Source organism: Haplochromis burtoni, unplaced genomic scaffold (assembly GCF_018398535.1).
Source record: "Haplochromis burtoni strain Fernald_Lab_line unplaced genomic scaffold, NCSU_Asbu1 Contig_220, whole genome shotgun sequence".
Lineage (NCBI taxonomy): Eukaryota > Metazoa > Chordata > Actinopteri > Cichliformes > Cichlidae > Haplochromis > Haplochromis burtoni.
Window position 1 is genome coordinate 113,106 of NW_024582581.1, and position 16,730 is coordinate 129,835.

Sequence of the window (16,730 nt, forward strand, 5' to 3'; positions counted from 1 at the left end):
TGATATCTGAAATTGAGCCATAACTACGTAAGTCATACATGAGAATAAGTATTATTGTCAGAATAAATAATGATAATATTACTAACAGTTAACTCTATTAAGTCTATAACTGAAGCTGACTAATAATGTGCTACTACATTCAAAGTATTCGTAGTCCTAGTCCTGGAAGTGCTATAATTTTTTTTTTTTTTTTAAAAACGACATTGTGTCCAAGCTCTAAGTCATAAAAAACATACTGAAATGAACACACGGTGTTAAAAAACAAGAAGGTGACTGGGTTGTCTGAAGTTGGCTGGAAGGTGTAACAGACTCTAATTCAGTCTCAGTGCCTAACATCCTTCAGTGCAGGCACAAAACACTGGGGTGCCAAGTTTTGATTCTTACCTTCTCACCTACAGATCCCATGGGGCCCACACCACCTGGAGGACCTTGTGGACCCTGCAGCAGGACATAAGAAAGAGATAAATCATCATCAATCACCACAGGGAAGGACAAGTAATGATATAAAGGCCTCACAATGTAAGTTGATAGAAGTAAAAAAAAAAAGTCACAGTCTAGTATGCATATGAGTATAGTTGTACTTAGTACAGTTGTTAACAACTATTTGTACGTACATCAGCTCCACTAGGACCCTGAGGACCTCTGGGACCAGGTGGACCAGGGGGGCCCTGCAGGAAAGAGTCAGAGAGTTGTTACAGTGTATTTAACAAACTTTTATAAGTTTTAACAAATATCGAGTGGTATTTCTCTTACCATAGGTCCAACATCGCCGTTCTCACCCTTTTCCCCAGGAGGTCCTGGAAGCCCCTGTGGACAAATAAAATGAATAAATGATCATGTTATTAGAAAAGAAAACAATCATTTTACTAGAGTTGTTAACTGTAGTCACAACGGCTGATGCTACTGATGCAGTGATGCTGTGAAATATTAAATGTATCTGTGAACCAAATGTGCACAAATGAATTACTTGAATTCATGTTTCACCTGCTGTCCGTGTTCAATTAAATATCCAGTGAGTATGATCAGTAAGGTCAAGGAAAACTGCTGCCCTAAAAGGTTGAATTTGTTAGACTCTATGTTACGTACTTGTTGCCTGAGCAAAACGGGGGGGGTTAAGCTCCCTTATGAATTCTTCGGTGAAGGTGTCATGTTTTTATTCTACAATTCTTCCTGCAGCTCTGCAGACATGTAAGAGAGTACTAATCTATTATTTCTTTCTCCCTTTTGCAGTCAGTAACTTGTACATCCTTATTCCAAGGTGCAGGCATAAATCCTGCTCACTAATTCTTGTAAAATAAGCTGCGTGGTCCAGACCTCACATGTGTTTTTGATCTGTGACATTTCTACCAGTAATTGCCACGATATCACTGCTGAAGGTTGCTTTGCTTCTGTGTGATTTAGGAGTTGATCGTGAGTGAGTGGTGGAGGTTTGCTGGGGGAGATCAAAGAATTTATTTCTCCCCACATTACACTAAGGACACACAACGAAAACAAAGACCCTGTGCTGACTGTTTTGAGCTTGTGCATGCATGCGTCTCAGCATGTGTGTGCTCGCTGGGTGCTGAAAAAACTGTGTGTGGATGCATGCTAATGTCTCCTGTGCTGAGTAATATAATCTGTGTAAAGGTCCCATCTAGTCTAAGATCATTAGCAGTGCTACTCATTATGTAGAATAGTAAATGTGCTCAATGAGGGCCAGGCTATTGGAGTGGGTTAGTCCATGCAATTAATGGAATCGTGATGGGAAGTGAATTACTCCCAATTAAAAGTCCATTGAATAAAATCCTGCAGAGACAGGATAGCACCTCAGATTGATAAATAGCAGTCTATGTAATTTGATCAAGACAATGACCCCAATCTCTGCAGTAAATGCCCAACACGTCTAGCTTAAGAAGTTGATTACTAATAAACAGATAATTACAAAGAAATGAGGTCTATCTATTGGAAAGGTCCTACTTCATTAGAATATTATCATAGTTCAGGAAAACATCATTAAAGTTTATGTGTACCTTTTTGTGTCAAAGTGTTGGGTTTTTAAAATGCACCCAATAACTTTAGTCTGGCCTCAAGTATTTCCTTGGATGAATAACCCTCACCAATGAATACATAGAAAAGAAAAGTACGCCACTGATAATAATCTATTTTGCAATACACGCACTGGCAGGCCTCGTTGGTTTTTGTGAATTCTTTGCGGGGGCTGAGACTGGCACTGCACAGAGAAGCCAGGCCGTGATGAAAAAAGGATTTTGCCGTTGAATGGAGGTGAGAGGTGCAATCGTTGCAGGTCAAAGCAAGTTTACTGGACGTGACATTCCAGATCCAATTAAAGTGCTTAAGCAATGGTGTAAATATGAATTTGTTTGTGTCTACCATTTTTCCACCGTAGCTTGTAACCTGAAGGTCACAGTGTAGTTAAAAAAGGTAAATGAGTGTTTCTGACTATAACGTGTGACATCATTAGACACACTATTGCAGGCAGACAGAATGGAAAAAAATAACGTGAATATTATCCTGTGTGACAGCTATATATTACAATTTGTATTCATAGTTATGGCACAAACCTGCAGACCAATAGGACCAGGAGGTCCAGGGAAACCTCTGGAGCCCTCATCTCCCTTCTGTCCGAACATGCCCTGTTGTCCTCTGGGACCAGGCTCTCCATCACCTCCCTTATTAACAACAAACAAAAGCAAAGATTTGAACAGCACTGCTGTGACCTCCTGCTCAGGTTTAACTTCTCATTCTTTGTCAGTACTTACAGCAGGACCAGGAGCGCCTACAGGACCTTGGAGACCGGCTGGACCAGGAGGACCCTGAAACATACAGTGAAAATAATGCCACCAAAATGCACATCCCCACAGAGTCAAAGAAAAATCCAAGCACCCACGAATCACTTCCTGATTAGAAGTCTAGCGGGCTATTTTTTATTTTGAAGAAGGATGGATATAAATGTTCTGTATCACCTACCTGTTCTCCCTTGTCAGCTTTGCTTCCTTTCTGACCTGGTTCTCCAACTTCTCCCTGGTAAAGAAACACACACACAGTCAGTTTTTGAGATAATGAAAAATGACTTGACTAATAACCAAAACATGTCCCAAACCCAACAATAAACAACAACAATAATAGTTATCAGCTAGTGCTGATATTCTTCTTCTCTGCACATTTGCAAATTCAAGCCCAAACACCAAATGTAGGATTTAAGACTTCTAAATGAGCACAATACTACATGCTGTTATTGCAAAATCATTGAAAACCTCAGCTTAACAGAAATATACATTATCTATAACTGTAATGGTGAGAGGGTATACCGACACAGTCTGCACAAATGCACTCCTGGGACAAATTTTTAGACTTGAAACTAACTGCTGATAAATTACAGCATTTAATACACAGTGACAAGTTTCATTCTTAATCTAATTTTGTGTAATGGAAGAATGAGGTTCAAGAAGAAAATAAGTGCTTCCTGTCAAGGTGCAATTAGATACTTTATTTCCCGAGAGTTCACTCTATGCATATACAAGTACAGAAATGTATTTTGTCAGTCTAAGTTAATGCACTGCAAATCTCTGCATGAGCATTTGTTTGGCAGCTTTTATAGAATGTCTGATAGTAACCCTAAAGGCCATAATAATTACAAGAAATGAATGATGCAACAGCATCTTCTGCAATTGTGCTTTCTGTTACATCTGTTTATGAAGATGGATAAGCAACAGTTAGAAAAAGAGGAATATATTTTTGTTGCAGATTAATATGGAAAAATGATTTGATTTACCCACATGCCCCACTTAGGGAACACAAGCAGCTGTAACAGGATGAAATTGGTGGTGCTGAATGTAGGTAACTGACCTTGTCACCATCCTCACCAGGTGGGCCCTGGGGTCCAGCAGGTCCAGGCAGACCTACAGGACCCTGGACACCATCACGACCAGCTGGACCTTGAGGCCCCTTCTCACCCTATAAGAAGACAGAAATGTCTTTTAATTATATTCTGGAAATTGGTAACCAAAGAAAGGAAAAGAAGAATGAAGCTTTAGGAGCAAAGTAACACTTACAGGTGCTCCCTTCTCCCCAGCGGGACCTGGGGGACCCTGAGGGCCAGGTCTACCAGATGGGCCAATTGGACCTCCTGGGCCAGCAGCACCTCTCTCACCAGGAGAACCCTGTAAGCATGAGCACAATACGGACAATATTAATGAAAAACAAGGGCAGAAGGATTTTTTAAAGATTTCAGTTTTGTTGGCCTGTTTGCACTGAACAAACACCGAGGACATTAGGAAACTGGCAAACAAAGACCCCACTGTGTCTTTCTGTTAATAATATATCAATAGATACACAGCTACACACAAAACCCTCTTTTTAAAACGGAAAGTGTGAAAACATTAGCAGAAACATGCAGTATCAGGTGGCTTTCAAGTTCTAAAAGAGAGCAAAGCTCATTGAAAGTAGTCAGCATTATCTCCTGTCAGGGAGCCGATGTCTTAGTGGTTCTCCAAGCCCTGAGCAACTCTCACCTGCAGCTGCATTACAAAATGAAGCAGACTTCTGTTGCATATATATTATACTACTCAGTGTTCAGCTCAATCCATAAAACATGATTATGAATGACACTCAGCACTTTTTGTTTTATATTATCGATGCAGTGAACCAACCTGCATGCACACTAATTTTGGTTACAGAAACACAACATAAAAACTCTGAGTATAAAAGCCAAACAGATCATTTAGACTCTGTTTTTATTGAACAAATGCTTTATGTAGAGACAGGGATGCATCTTCTTTTTTTAAATGATAAATTCATACAAACGACTGGTAGTTTTGGCTTACTGAGGCTGTTCTACACTAATCAAACTTAAAACACCACAACGTTCAACATAACAATAACCCTAAATATGTAAATAAATAATAAAAACTTAAATCTGGTTTATATTCTATTTAGCCAGTACTGTGTTGCGCAAGTGTCATGATGACACAACAAACAAATATCTGAATTAAAGTAGTATTTGAATATTCAAGTCTTAATAATACTTCAAATGTATAGTGTGGAACTATCTAGAATAACTATCTAGAAGAATCTAAGATGATAATATAAATGGCATGCAAACCAACACAATCCAGAGAGCATAAAAACAGTTATCTTTACATAGCTCTCAGTACTGTACTTACAACAGGACCAGGTGGACCCTGGGGACCCTCTCCTCCCTTCAGACCAGCAGGGCCCTGAGGTGAAGATGGAACAAGAGACATAAATACCTTCACACAGCTGTTGAACTTTGTGTTTTAATTGCATTTAACCAAGCCAATGTCCACTACAGCTGAGCGCTGAGATTTTCATCCTAGTAAACACAAATCAAAGGCCAAAGCTATAGATTGCTAGTGTATTGTAAATCTAATATCTGTAATACATATCTCAGTCACAATATACAACACTTCAAAAAACACATTTCATCTATAATTGCGTTGTTGTGAATACTGCAGGGAAAGTGTAGTGGGATTCTTTTGCAGATAGATGGCTGCCTAAAGTTGTAAGCGATTGTATGGGTGCATACAATTTGCTCCATCTTGTTCTGCATATGCAAGCTTGTAAATTCAGTTTTGCTCATGCAGGGGTGTGCATAATAGGCTAGACGCATGTGTGCTGTTTTATATATTTGTCAGTTCCCATCATGTGCATGTGCAGCTCCCCAGTGGGCCACAAAAGAACACATAGCAGTATGGGTAATGAGTTTTTGCTGGCTCTGGCTGTTTGCTGGAGTAAATTACAATGGCAGAAAACAATCAGTGGTGCTGCTGTCCTGCAGAGCCTGACTGACCTTGAGGATGGAGGAAGCACAACACTTCCTCTCCCTGCAGTATATCCATTCCCAGATAACCCAGTCTAATTGCCAACATTTCTCACTTAATAATTTATTAGGTAAATAATGCATATAGAAACAGCACATAACTTTGCCCTCCCCACAAGAAAAAAAATGTTTGGGTTAAACTTTTACAAATGAATCCCTAATCAACAATTCCCAATTCTGTAATACAGGCCCAAGATCCATTGCGGCTGTTAAAACAGCGCCGTCGGTGGCAGCAGAGCAATGCCGAGGCACGCCTGTTCATTTGTAAAATGTCGCTTTGGATTTCCTCTGCATCGGATTGATCACTTGGTGTGAATTCCGGGGCCGGAGTCGGTAATGAAGTGACTTGCTCTAGATAGATGCTGGTTCATTTATTATGTAGCTATGTTCTGTCACTTTCTACTAGCAAACACGTGTAAAGGAAAACTGATGATGATGAATAGATGCAGGTGAAATGGAGCACTTACCGGGGCACCGGGTAAACCTCTCTCTCCAGGGAAGCCACGAAGACCAGGGGGACCGTCTTTACCAGGGGATCCCTGTGGCCCAGGATCACCCTACACAGGCAATAACATGTGTTTAATTGGACTTACTATAATTCAAAATGTTGCATTAATTTTTGAGTATAACTACAAATGTGTCATTTGAAACTTTCCTGTACCATACTAATTCTTTACACTAAGACTGTTATAAAAGATGAATCATCTGTCACCATTCACAAAGATTAATTCAGGCACTGTTGCTGAATAACAAAAGCTCACTTTCCATAGAAAAGTATTTAATAGCTTCACTCTTCGTATAGTCTCAGTCTGAAAAGGTCTTCATTCTTTACTGCAGGAGTATGTCCTTGTAATAAAAAAGACTTACAACTACTGTTTTGGTATGTTTGATATATATAGAGAGATTTTTACACAAAACGACATCATCTACATAACAACTGCTAACGTAACTTTACTGCATAGGAACTGATGATGTTAGTATGGGTTTGGAGATGCAACACATGTGAAAAGAAAACCAAAGGATTTTTAGTTGCACTACAAAGAAAACCTTGAAATTGAGAAACTTATAAAATGACCAAGTTACTTAATGATTCTCATCCCACTGGTGGAATATGCATTGCAGCCATTTATGTATTTAAAAAAGGACTATACTGCAGTGCTGGCTGCTGAGTAGCAGGAGGCAGAGAGAGAGAGAGGGAGAGATACATAGTACTGGGAAAATGAGCAAATATATGTACTAATGCCTCTGAACTCCCCGGCAGGGACAGGAGTGAACCTGTTTCAAAACTGACAGCCATCATGAGCTATTAGATGCAATTAGTTTTACAGACACATGTTTCCTGTGGATTCATTAGTACTGTCATTACACAGTCAATAAATAACTCTTAATACCAATGCAGTATTGCTTTTGCATCATCAGGCACAATATGAAACATAAAGACTTCAATCAGATTTTAAAAAGAAAATCAAAAATCAAGAGTACTCCACTCCAGCAGCCAGTTTCTTGCTGCAATGAAGCAAAACAAAAACCCAAAAAACAGAGAAAAAAACACAAAGTTCATATCCTTATCCTTCTGTCTTATGTTAGGGAAGGGTTGCACAAACTCAACCCTTCCCTAACATAAGACATCTCCTTCAGAAGTTCTTTTGTGTTCTGCCTACAAGAAAAAAACTTTGTACTGCATCCTCACTGAGTACAGATTTTTATTCTGGTTTGTTTGTTTTTCTTTTTCTTTTATATGGTGCAATTCTAAAACAAGGACATTTGACTTCAGAAAAACTAACTTCTGGCTTCGTTTTCGCTTCTTTAGTGCTGGCAGGCTGACTTTATCTGCAAACAGGGAGGCAGAGAAGAGTAGGCTTGAGAGGTATAAGAGGATTTGGGCTCTGCTGCCAAGGTCTCTTCAAAGTGTCCCTGGCATACTGATGCGCAGGTCTGAACGGAGTAGACCTGACTGGCACAGGGTTTGGAGTTAGCCGACAGACTTGATTAAACTGTCTGCTTGGGGAAGACAGGAAGAAAATGAAAGAAGAACACATGAGGATTTGAGGGTTGTGGGGGTTGAGGAGCAGGGTATGCTGAGTGGCCCTAGGAATCAGGGGGTTGGTTAGGAGCAGCCCATACTTCTACAAAATGCCTGCTGTCTGCTCCTAATGGGAACTCACTTCTTGAGCAGGGAGGCCCAGTGAGAGAACGTAGCCAGACACTGCTCAAATCTCATCCTCTGTATCTTCAGCAGTCACTTCCTTCAATTTTGCACTGTCTAGCATAGAGAGCAATGGTGATAGTCGGGTGATTGCTGCGAAACACATGCCACACTCTCACAGTGTTATCAAAGGAATATGTAATCTATCAAGCATTGTATGCCCCCCAAAAGTATAAGTGTTTATGAGGACAGCTGGCTCAGTCTGCAAAATCAAATCATGTAGAACAATGTGTAGGTTTAATTTGCAGCCCGTGTATACCCTCTTGAACTTCCTATCAATGTCATGAGCATCCTCTTCTTCAGTTTACAAGAAAAGCCAAGGCCGCTTTTCTTGTTTGTTTTTGAGTGTTTTCAGAAGGTTAGTGTGTAAAAGTGTTAGCTGATAGAAAAGCATAGTTTGCTACTATACTATATCTAAAAAATAAATTGGAAAAGTAAAATTAAAGGGAATCCAATATGCATACCTTGGCTCCCTCTTTGCCAGCAGCACCTGGAAGACCCTGCTCTCCAGGTGGGCCAGGAGGTCCAGGGTGGCCTCTCTCACCGACGGGACCAGTTTCTCCTGTGGGTCCCTAAGATGTTATCACGCATTTGGATTTACAGGTCAACGTATGAAAATGACCACAAATCAGTAAGTTACATTTAGAAAATAAGTAATGAAAGGTTGAATTTCACAGCTGTTTTTTAACTTTTCTATTTTCGTAACCTTCTTTAAAATGTGCCATATAAATAAAGCTTATCAGTTTTCACTTATAATTTACGCCAGTACAGTAGAGCTCAAAGCCAGTAGGTGTCCAAGATCCAACTGAGTAAATGATGACCTATCTACTGTATATGAGCAATTATGTGTTTTCTTTTAATTGCCCACAGTACTTCTTGTTGGAATAAAATTGTAATATAGAAGAATTTGATCCACAGCACTGCGAATACAGCACTTACTTTATATCACCTTCTGCTTTGCTGTTTGTTTAGTAATATATGTATTTGCCTCTTCTGTATATCTCCTCTTACCTGGGGCCCAACAACACCTCCTGGTCCTGGAGGACCGGTCTTTCCTTGGAAACCCTGAAAAAAGAAAAGAGAGAGAGTATGAAACCTTATTTATACAAGTTACAGCAGCATTGGAGACATAAATCGTATCTATTCAAGCCCATGTACAGCAATTACTGTGATATTATTTATGATGATGAGCAGGGATTTACTATATGTTTGGGTCTGACGTGTCCTTGATTCTGGAACAAGAGTTTTTCAGCTTCTATCTACACTCAAGGATATATTGTTTTGCAATACAGTGCAGGGTAGTAAATAACTAGAGTTATATGTACAGTTGTTTAATATGTTGTATATCTTAATGTCTATGTGGACATTAAGTCTATGCAATAAGCTTTACAGCTTTTTTTGCTTGCAGTCCAAAGTAGACATGAAAAGGAAGGGTCACACAACATATGCCTCTTCTTTAAACCAAACCAGGCAATAAAGACAGTCAGACAATAAAGTGGGATACCTGTACTTGGATGCTGTAATTAAGATTTGAAAATAACACAACAACAGACAACAGATTTGACATGACATTTTCATTTGTTTGCTATGAGAGTGATGGATTTCTACATGAGGAATAAAAATGTGCAAAATTATGAACATTTTGGCTTCTAAGTCCTGTCCTTCTTCTTACACTGGGCTTTGGTCGCTAACAGAACACGTCACTCTTAGACTGCAGGCTAACTCGTGGTTCATAGTGTATATAAAAGCCTTCAACTTTCATGCCCCTCTTCTGTGAAACCAGCTCCTAGTCTGGACTTAGGAGACAGCCACACCCTGTACTTTTAAGATTAGGCTTCAAACTTTCCCTTTTCGATTTTGCATATAGTTACCCTTAAACATCCCTTAGTTATATACGCTGCATTTAATCATTAGTTATTATTAATCTCTGGCTCTCTTCCACAGTGTATCTATTGTCCTGTCTTCCTCCCCTCACCCCTACTGGTCAGAGCAGATAGCTGCCCCTCCCTGAGCCTGATTCCGATAAAGGTTTCTTTCTGTTAAAAGGGACCTCCTATGGTCCCTTGAGCAAGCACCAACTCATCTGATTGTTGGGGTTTTTCGTGAATTTAATTTGAAATCTTTAATAAAATACTGACTTTATGTCATTGAGGTGACATAAAACTCATGTCATGTTGTGTATCAATGTGTAACTAGCCAACTTCAAAGCCAGCAGTATAATAGTATAGCTGCTCTACTACTACTGCATACAGCGTTAAGTGTACAAGTCACCATTAAGTTATATGTTCTCTGGGAGAATACAGACCAGTTAGTTGTAGTTAACTTTTAAGTTTACATTCACAGCATATGGCTGATTTGCATTGAAGTACTCCCTGTGGATACGTTTAAGCACATTAAACAGCAAAACAGGACGTGCCAAAAAAGATCCAAGTTCAAAATTCCCGAGCATTGAATCCGACAGTGCAGTACAAATCCGATGAACTTCTGTCTTCAAGGAGAGGAACAATCCAATCCACATTGACCAGAGTCCAAGTGCACTCCAGTATATTCCTGAAATACTAATTAAACAGTTTTCTTAAAACACACTATTAAGTGTACTGATACAAGCAGATAAAGAATGGTATCTTCTACCTGTATCACAGCTGTAATAAGGCTACACACTTGTAGACAGTGAACAGTGTACAGCTTAATTAAGCTTCCTGAGAGTTACTGAGAAGCAAACAAGTACAACCCCAGGATCAGCACAAGAGGAGCGTTAGATGAAATCAGCTTTTTCTATTGGATCCCTCATTCTCTGGCCTTTTCTAGAACCTGTACACACTGAGGTATTACAATCGCAGCACATTTGATTTGCAACTTATTATCCTATAACTAAACAAAGTTTCAAATGCAAACTTCTTACAAAGTCAATACTGAAAGACTTATGACTCCAGGCCTATTGATCACTATGTGCTGTGATTTATGATGATGTATTTTTTAAAGGAAGCCCTCAAGCCAGGCTGCTACAGCATCGGCCGTGGCTTAGAGACACCGGCTCAAATCTTTATTTGCACTTACTTAAATGTAACTTGCATTTCTGATGATGTGCATCTATGAGCATCTTTATTGCTGTTTGGAGCCCACTCATCAGCACATAAACACCTTAATGAAGACTACTATTGGGGCCTGAATTACAGAAAAGGCAGGGAAGCACTTGTGTGTGTTGTATTATATTATCTAAGGGAAAGAGGCAGATGGAAAAGGAAGCTTTGATAAAGGCAAAGTCAAGCTTTTAGTAGAATCATTGTCCTCCGAGCCTCGTCAAACCATGGTGCACTGATGCATACCAAGCGCAGAGGAATCAAAAAGCGGGGGATTCTAACTTCATTTGATCGAATCTTACTCCGCTTTGCTTTTTTATTGTTGTTATCCCCTTAGCAGTCGGACGTACCGCCCACGGGACATTGGATGGTTTAGGGGACTAATTGGACTGCTAAGGGGTTATCTATGTGCCAATTCAGCCATTTTTCATTTAGCTCATGCACATTTTGGAACAATAAACAAACAATACAAATAAAAAAGCAACAAACTATTTTATCCTGCTGCAACAAATATTATGCTGGCTTAGTTATCTGTAAGGTGTTATTGTTAGACAGTAGGCAGTGATACACAAGTAAACCTTAGTGGAACTAAACAGTCAAGGCTTAGCATCTATTCATTGGATATTTGCAAATATGCCAAAGTAACAATAAGATAGAAACTCCATCAGAAGTGGATGGCTACACAGCCCACAGTCTGAGCCCTGTGGATTTACCTCGACGATGTCTGTGTGTATTCTGTCTGTGTGAATAAAGACCAGCTGAGCAGCAGACTCAGGCAGTATTCACAAGGGCTTTCTCTTTTAGAGTTTGCTTTACGAAATGGGTCTGCACCTCTGGCATCCCACTGAGATGTTGTGCCAACGATTTCATCGTTATCTACTGCATATGAAAGCACTATACATATGCTTATGTATAATAATATAATAATAAGTCTTGTTTTGAAGTAGTTTAAATGTAGAAAGCTAAAAAAAAAAAGCCAATATGTATAATTCTTAGATCATGCTGGGTTTAAGTTCAACGTGAGGTCTGTAACGTTCATACAAGATATTGCAATTACTCACTGTTTCTCCGCGCTGGCCAGGGTGTCCGGGCAGCCCATCCTTGCCAGGTGGTCCCTGTCAGGTAGAAAACAAGACATACATTCACCAGTTTTTTTCATTCAAAGTTTTTTTTCTAAGCAACAAGTTTTATTACTACAATTTTGTGCAAATGGTTTGTGGGCAGTGTAAACATAATATTGAGAAAGGAAAAACCCTTGAATATCTCGAAGTAGTTGAATGGTATGAAAATAGGCTCAGGGCTAGAGTTTTTTTGTTTATTTTTGTGTGAAATAAACATCGTTACGGGCTGAGACGCGAGAGCCAGCTATGAATGTAACCGGAATCAATAGGTGGAAATTACCACTTGTCTCCTGCCTTGACTGGGTAGTGAGAAAATGAGCTCTGCTTCAATAACAGTTAGAGTAATGACCTCTGAACAGAATTAGGGATATTGCTATGTATTACTGCACCCTATGAATTCTTCAAATTGAATCAATTGTGACTTCTAATGTTTGCAAACAGGCTATTTTGCTATTGCAACACCGAGGAAGGGTAAATAAAGTAAGAGATTAGACACAGAGCTTTGCAAAACCACAAAGCCTCAGTGTAGATGCTTTTTTAGTCTGAGAGGCCAAGTGGCTTTCTTCTGTTCCAAGGACGGAGAAATACTTACAGGGGGGCCTTTTGGTCCAGGGAAACCTACTGGTCCCTGTGGTCCTTGAGGTCCCTGCAATCAACACACAGTCAAATTAAGGTTATGACATTATGCAAAAAGGCAAAACAAAACCTAAAAGTGAAAAAGTGTCAGGCTCTGGGATTGCTTATGGCTAATTTCGAAACAAGGTTGGAGAAGTGGAGCTTTTCGAATTGAAAAACTAGCCTCACCCTGAGGTGAGTAACTGTGCCTCAGGTCATAAATGATATGATGTGACTACTGGTAAGACTCGCCTCACTTTCTAACCACACAGAAAAGTAGTGAGAGTAAAAGTGTATCTGGAGTTTTTCTTTGCAATGATTTATTTGTCCAGCTAACCTTAAAATTTCAGTAGCATGGATATTTTTTTGAAATCCAATATTATATTGTTATAAAGATAACTTCAAAAAAAGTCCCTATCTGATCTGACTAAATCAAGTAGACAACATCACAGGGAGGATTATAATCATGGCCATAATAATAAGCCAAAAATACCTTTTGAATTCTCCAAGTTCATCAACATGAACATTAACTCCAAATAAACTTTGTTGTATCCTAATATATCACTTTTCATTGTTGTAGAAAAGACCAGGGGGACGTCAGCTTATATAATTAATGAGGGGTTGAAACCAGCTAAAAGCTAAACTGCATGTTAAAAAAATCAGGGTAATGACTAAAAACTGTTATACAAATAGTATCTTAATTAATTAAGGGGGAAAAAGTGTCTTGGCCGCCCACAATGTTACAAATAGAGACATTCATATTGTGGGGTTGTGTATCCGAGTCTGTAGAGTCAAATATGCTAAAGAAGGATTTCAGTTACTTTACATTATTGAGGTAACAAGTGTTTTATTTAAGGAGATTAAACATAAATCGATGAAACATCTAATACAAGTTTAATTTTCTGCAGTCTAATAAAAGCTTCAAAGCTGACTCCATCATTTAAGCTTATCTTTTAATCATCCTTATTCAAATTTATTTCACCTCACTTGTCCATGTTCATAGGAGTTTAACAAAAGAGGATGTTCATACTGTTACAGAGTTCATGACACTATATCTCAGATAGCTTAAATATCAAAGAACTGTTGACAGCAGTCCATTAATATCTGCTTCAATCACTGTGCCATTACTGTATTAGATCAGTAAAAAAAGAAAACTTTAAGTCTGTGAAAGCATATCTATGATAAACATTTACCTTTGAGACTGAAAAAACGATTTTATGACTGATTAATGATGAAATCCCTGTACCTAGCCGAGGACAAGTAGGAGCAACATGTGCCATTATTTCATTTCTGTTGTTACCAACTTTCAACTTTCAGGAAAGAGGCTCAGTTTTCCCAATCAACTAAAATTCATCACACTGTGTCAGTACAAATAGTGCTGGTAGGTAAATGCTAATGGAAACAGAGCATTTGCTGCAGGTGCTTAACAGCCTTCCTTCTTTCAGGCCTTCACTAAATCAAGCCAATGTTTCTCATTTCTTTGATACACAACAAAATCAAATTCCACTAAAACGGCACTAGAAACCTAACAAAATCTAATGAAAGTTATTAAATAAGGTGTCACTGCTGGGAATCTCTTTTTGTGCAGCAACTGCACACTGTTTACTTTTCCTTTGTTTTGCTGAGTAAGCCACCCAGCACTAAACATCTAGTTTTGAAGCGCTTTCTTTCCTTTCTTTCCTCCTTTCCTTTCGGAGTGTCAGTTTGAAATGCTGCAAAGGAGCAATTTACTTTATTGCAATGCAGGGAGCCAAGTGATAGGGTGAAAAAACACAAAACAAAAATGCTGCTGTCTGTAGGAACAGTGATATAGCATTAAGGCAAAATCCCAGCTGACAACAACGTATAGAACAGAAGTCTTATTATAATATTATATGATGCCTGAATTACCCCTCATTAAAAATGAAACAAACGATTTATCGATTGATTAACTAATTTCTTAATTATTATTTATCCTCCTGTTGAACTAGAAAAGTAAAAGTAAGGCACAGCCATCATTTTAGTAGATGCTAGAGATCTACTGGGAAGAAAAAAAGCATATAGGTTAGCATCTTTTCTTACTATTTATCTTTAATGCTTAGAATCCAGTTTGATGAGATAGACCTAATACCAACAATTACAAGTATATTTCTAATGCAAGGACAACAAAAACAAACTGGTATGGATCTAAACCTTGTGTGCTTTTAAAATGCATAACAGCTACTGCAGGCTCAGTGTGTTGGACTTACTCTCTCACCAGGTGGGCCAGGAGGACCGTCGTTGCCTGCTGTGCCCTTCAGCACACAAAAACAAATCATCATCAGCTCAAATTTTAAAAAAAAAGCAGCTCTATTTAATTATGTGACAAAGTAGCAATTTAATTGAAAAGTCTTGACTCTTTGTGAGTAGTGTTTTGTTGTAACGGCTATAGCATCAGGACCTTGGGTCCAGGTTTTCCTGTTGGACCTCTGGCTCCTCGAGCGCCCCTGGGACCCTAAAGAGAGAGAGAGACAAAGTCATGTTAAGCACACGACTTTATGGCAACAACAGTCTAGTTCAACAGCTATAATATATGCACATAATTTGACTGGAAGAATAATTTAAACGATTCAACAATGTTTACACTAATAGCCCATTAATCACAAAAAATATGGCGTGAACAGGACCTACCGTCGGACCTCTTTGTCCTCGCGGACCAGATTTGCCAGCAGTGCCCTGTTAGGTAACAAAAAAATTAAAAAAGGCTTAAGCACAGATTCATATGTCCTCATCCAGCATTAATCCACTTAACATATGAAACCCCATTAACATGTGTTCCACACAAAGCATCTCTTCTACATTGAGCAACAACCAGAGAACAGTGTGTTCCCTGTTGAAGCAGGGAACACACTGTAGTGACTCATTATTTCCTTTTAACTGATAAATAAACAATAATTTGTAATTACAGGACACAGTGCAATGTCATTTACCTGTATGGGCCTACTAAGAAAACCTTGAATTTAAACTGTGATCCCATTAATAAATGTAAACGGCTCATATGGAAATATAAATAAAGAGTACAGGAGTTATGTTCGTTGAAAGCAAAGAATTTTTAAGTAACTATTTGGCTTCTCACATCAGAAGAGAAATTTTGACTTTGGCTGGATTGCTTTATTTCACAAAATATCCTCTGTGTGCCAAATAAAGCTGTTAGATGGACCTGGCTTTGGTCAAATAATACAGTTTAAAGTATCCACTTAATGAAAGATTTTTAAGCCAATTTATTTAATAACTCTTTATACTTTTAATAATCTTTATATTAAAGTGGATTTCAAACTAATACTCTCTCCCACTACCTCCACCTTTAATAAAACGAATGGTGTTGAGCTGGGGATATCTGGCTTACTGCACACGTCAGTGGTGAACGTGCAAATATGAAAACTCAAACAGCATCTCAGCAACTCTCCAAAACTGCGTGAGTGCAACTCTTTTTCAAGCCAAGAAATGAGGCCATGGGCTCAATGAAAGCACAATTGTTTCCGCACCTTTTGTCCTCTCCCTGACATTGATTTCACTGCTGTTATTCATTTATTTATTTATTTATTTTTGTGCCGAGTCACCATGCAGATGCTTTGTAATGGGAATCAATTTTCTTTTGTGCTGGACCGTGATGTCGTGGTGATTTTCATACACAAAAACTTAATGCATGTGTTTTCTTACCCTGCCTCCTTTCTCGCCATTGGCTCCGGGGAATCCAGGGAAACCGCTTGAGCCCTGTCGACAGGAGGTAGATATGTCGTGGAGGGAAAGTACAGAAACACAAGAGAAGCTGTGAGGGTCAGCACATGCATAATAATTAAAGCTCATCCTGTTTTTATCTGCACTGCTGTTGCATGTCATCTTCAGTTACT

The 16,730-nt window shown here is 38.9% G+C and overlaps 1 protein-coding gene across 4 annotated transcripts in view; it reads right to left on the reverse strand.

The window, feature by feature from the left end:
• The window catches only part of col11a1a (collagen, type XI, alpha 1a), a 69,277-nt gene that overhangs the window by 17,125 nt on the left and 35,422 nt on the right, over window positions 1–16,730 (reverse strand). For all 4 annotated transcript variants that reach the window (XM_042226612.1, XM_042226615.1, XM_042226613.1 and 1 more), the window contains 18 exons: window positions 16,540–16,593; window positions 15,511–15,555; window positions 15,281–15,334; window positions 15,090–15,134; window positions 12,839–12,892; window positions 12,187–12,240; window positions 9,057–9,110; window positions 8,510–8,617; window positions 6,307–6,396; window positions 5,163–5,216; window positions 4,053–4,160; window positions 3,847–3,954; window positions 2,968–3,021; window positions 2,760–2,813; window positions 2,562–2,669; window positions 754–807; window positions 615–668; window positions 385–438 (listed from right to left, as the gene is read on the reverse strand). In XM_042226612.1, coding sequence (XP_042082546.1) covers window positions 385–438; window positions 615–668; window positions 754–807; window positions 2,562–2,669; window positions 2,760–2,813; window positions 2,968–3,021; window positions 3,847–3,954; window positions 4,053–4,160; window positions 5,163–5,216; window positions 6,307–6,396; window positions 8,510–8,617; window positions 9,057–9,110; window positions 12,187–12,240; window positions 12,839–12,892; window positions 15,090–15,134; window positions 15,281–15,334; window positions 15,511–15,555; window positions 16,540–16,593 — 1,206 coding nt within the window. The remainder of the gene's footprint in view (window positions 1–384; window positions 439–614; window positions 669–753; window positions 808–2,561; window positions 2,670–2,759; window positions 2,814–2,967; window positions 3,022–3,846; window positions 3,955–4,052; window positions 4,161–5,162; window positions 5,217–6,306; window positions 6,397–8,509; window positions 8,618–9,056; window positions 9,111–12,186; window positions 12,241–12,838; window positions 12,893–15,089; window positions 15,135–15,280; window positions 15,335–15,510; window positions 15,556–16,539; window positions 16,594–16,730) is intronic.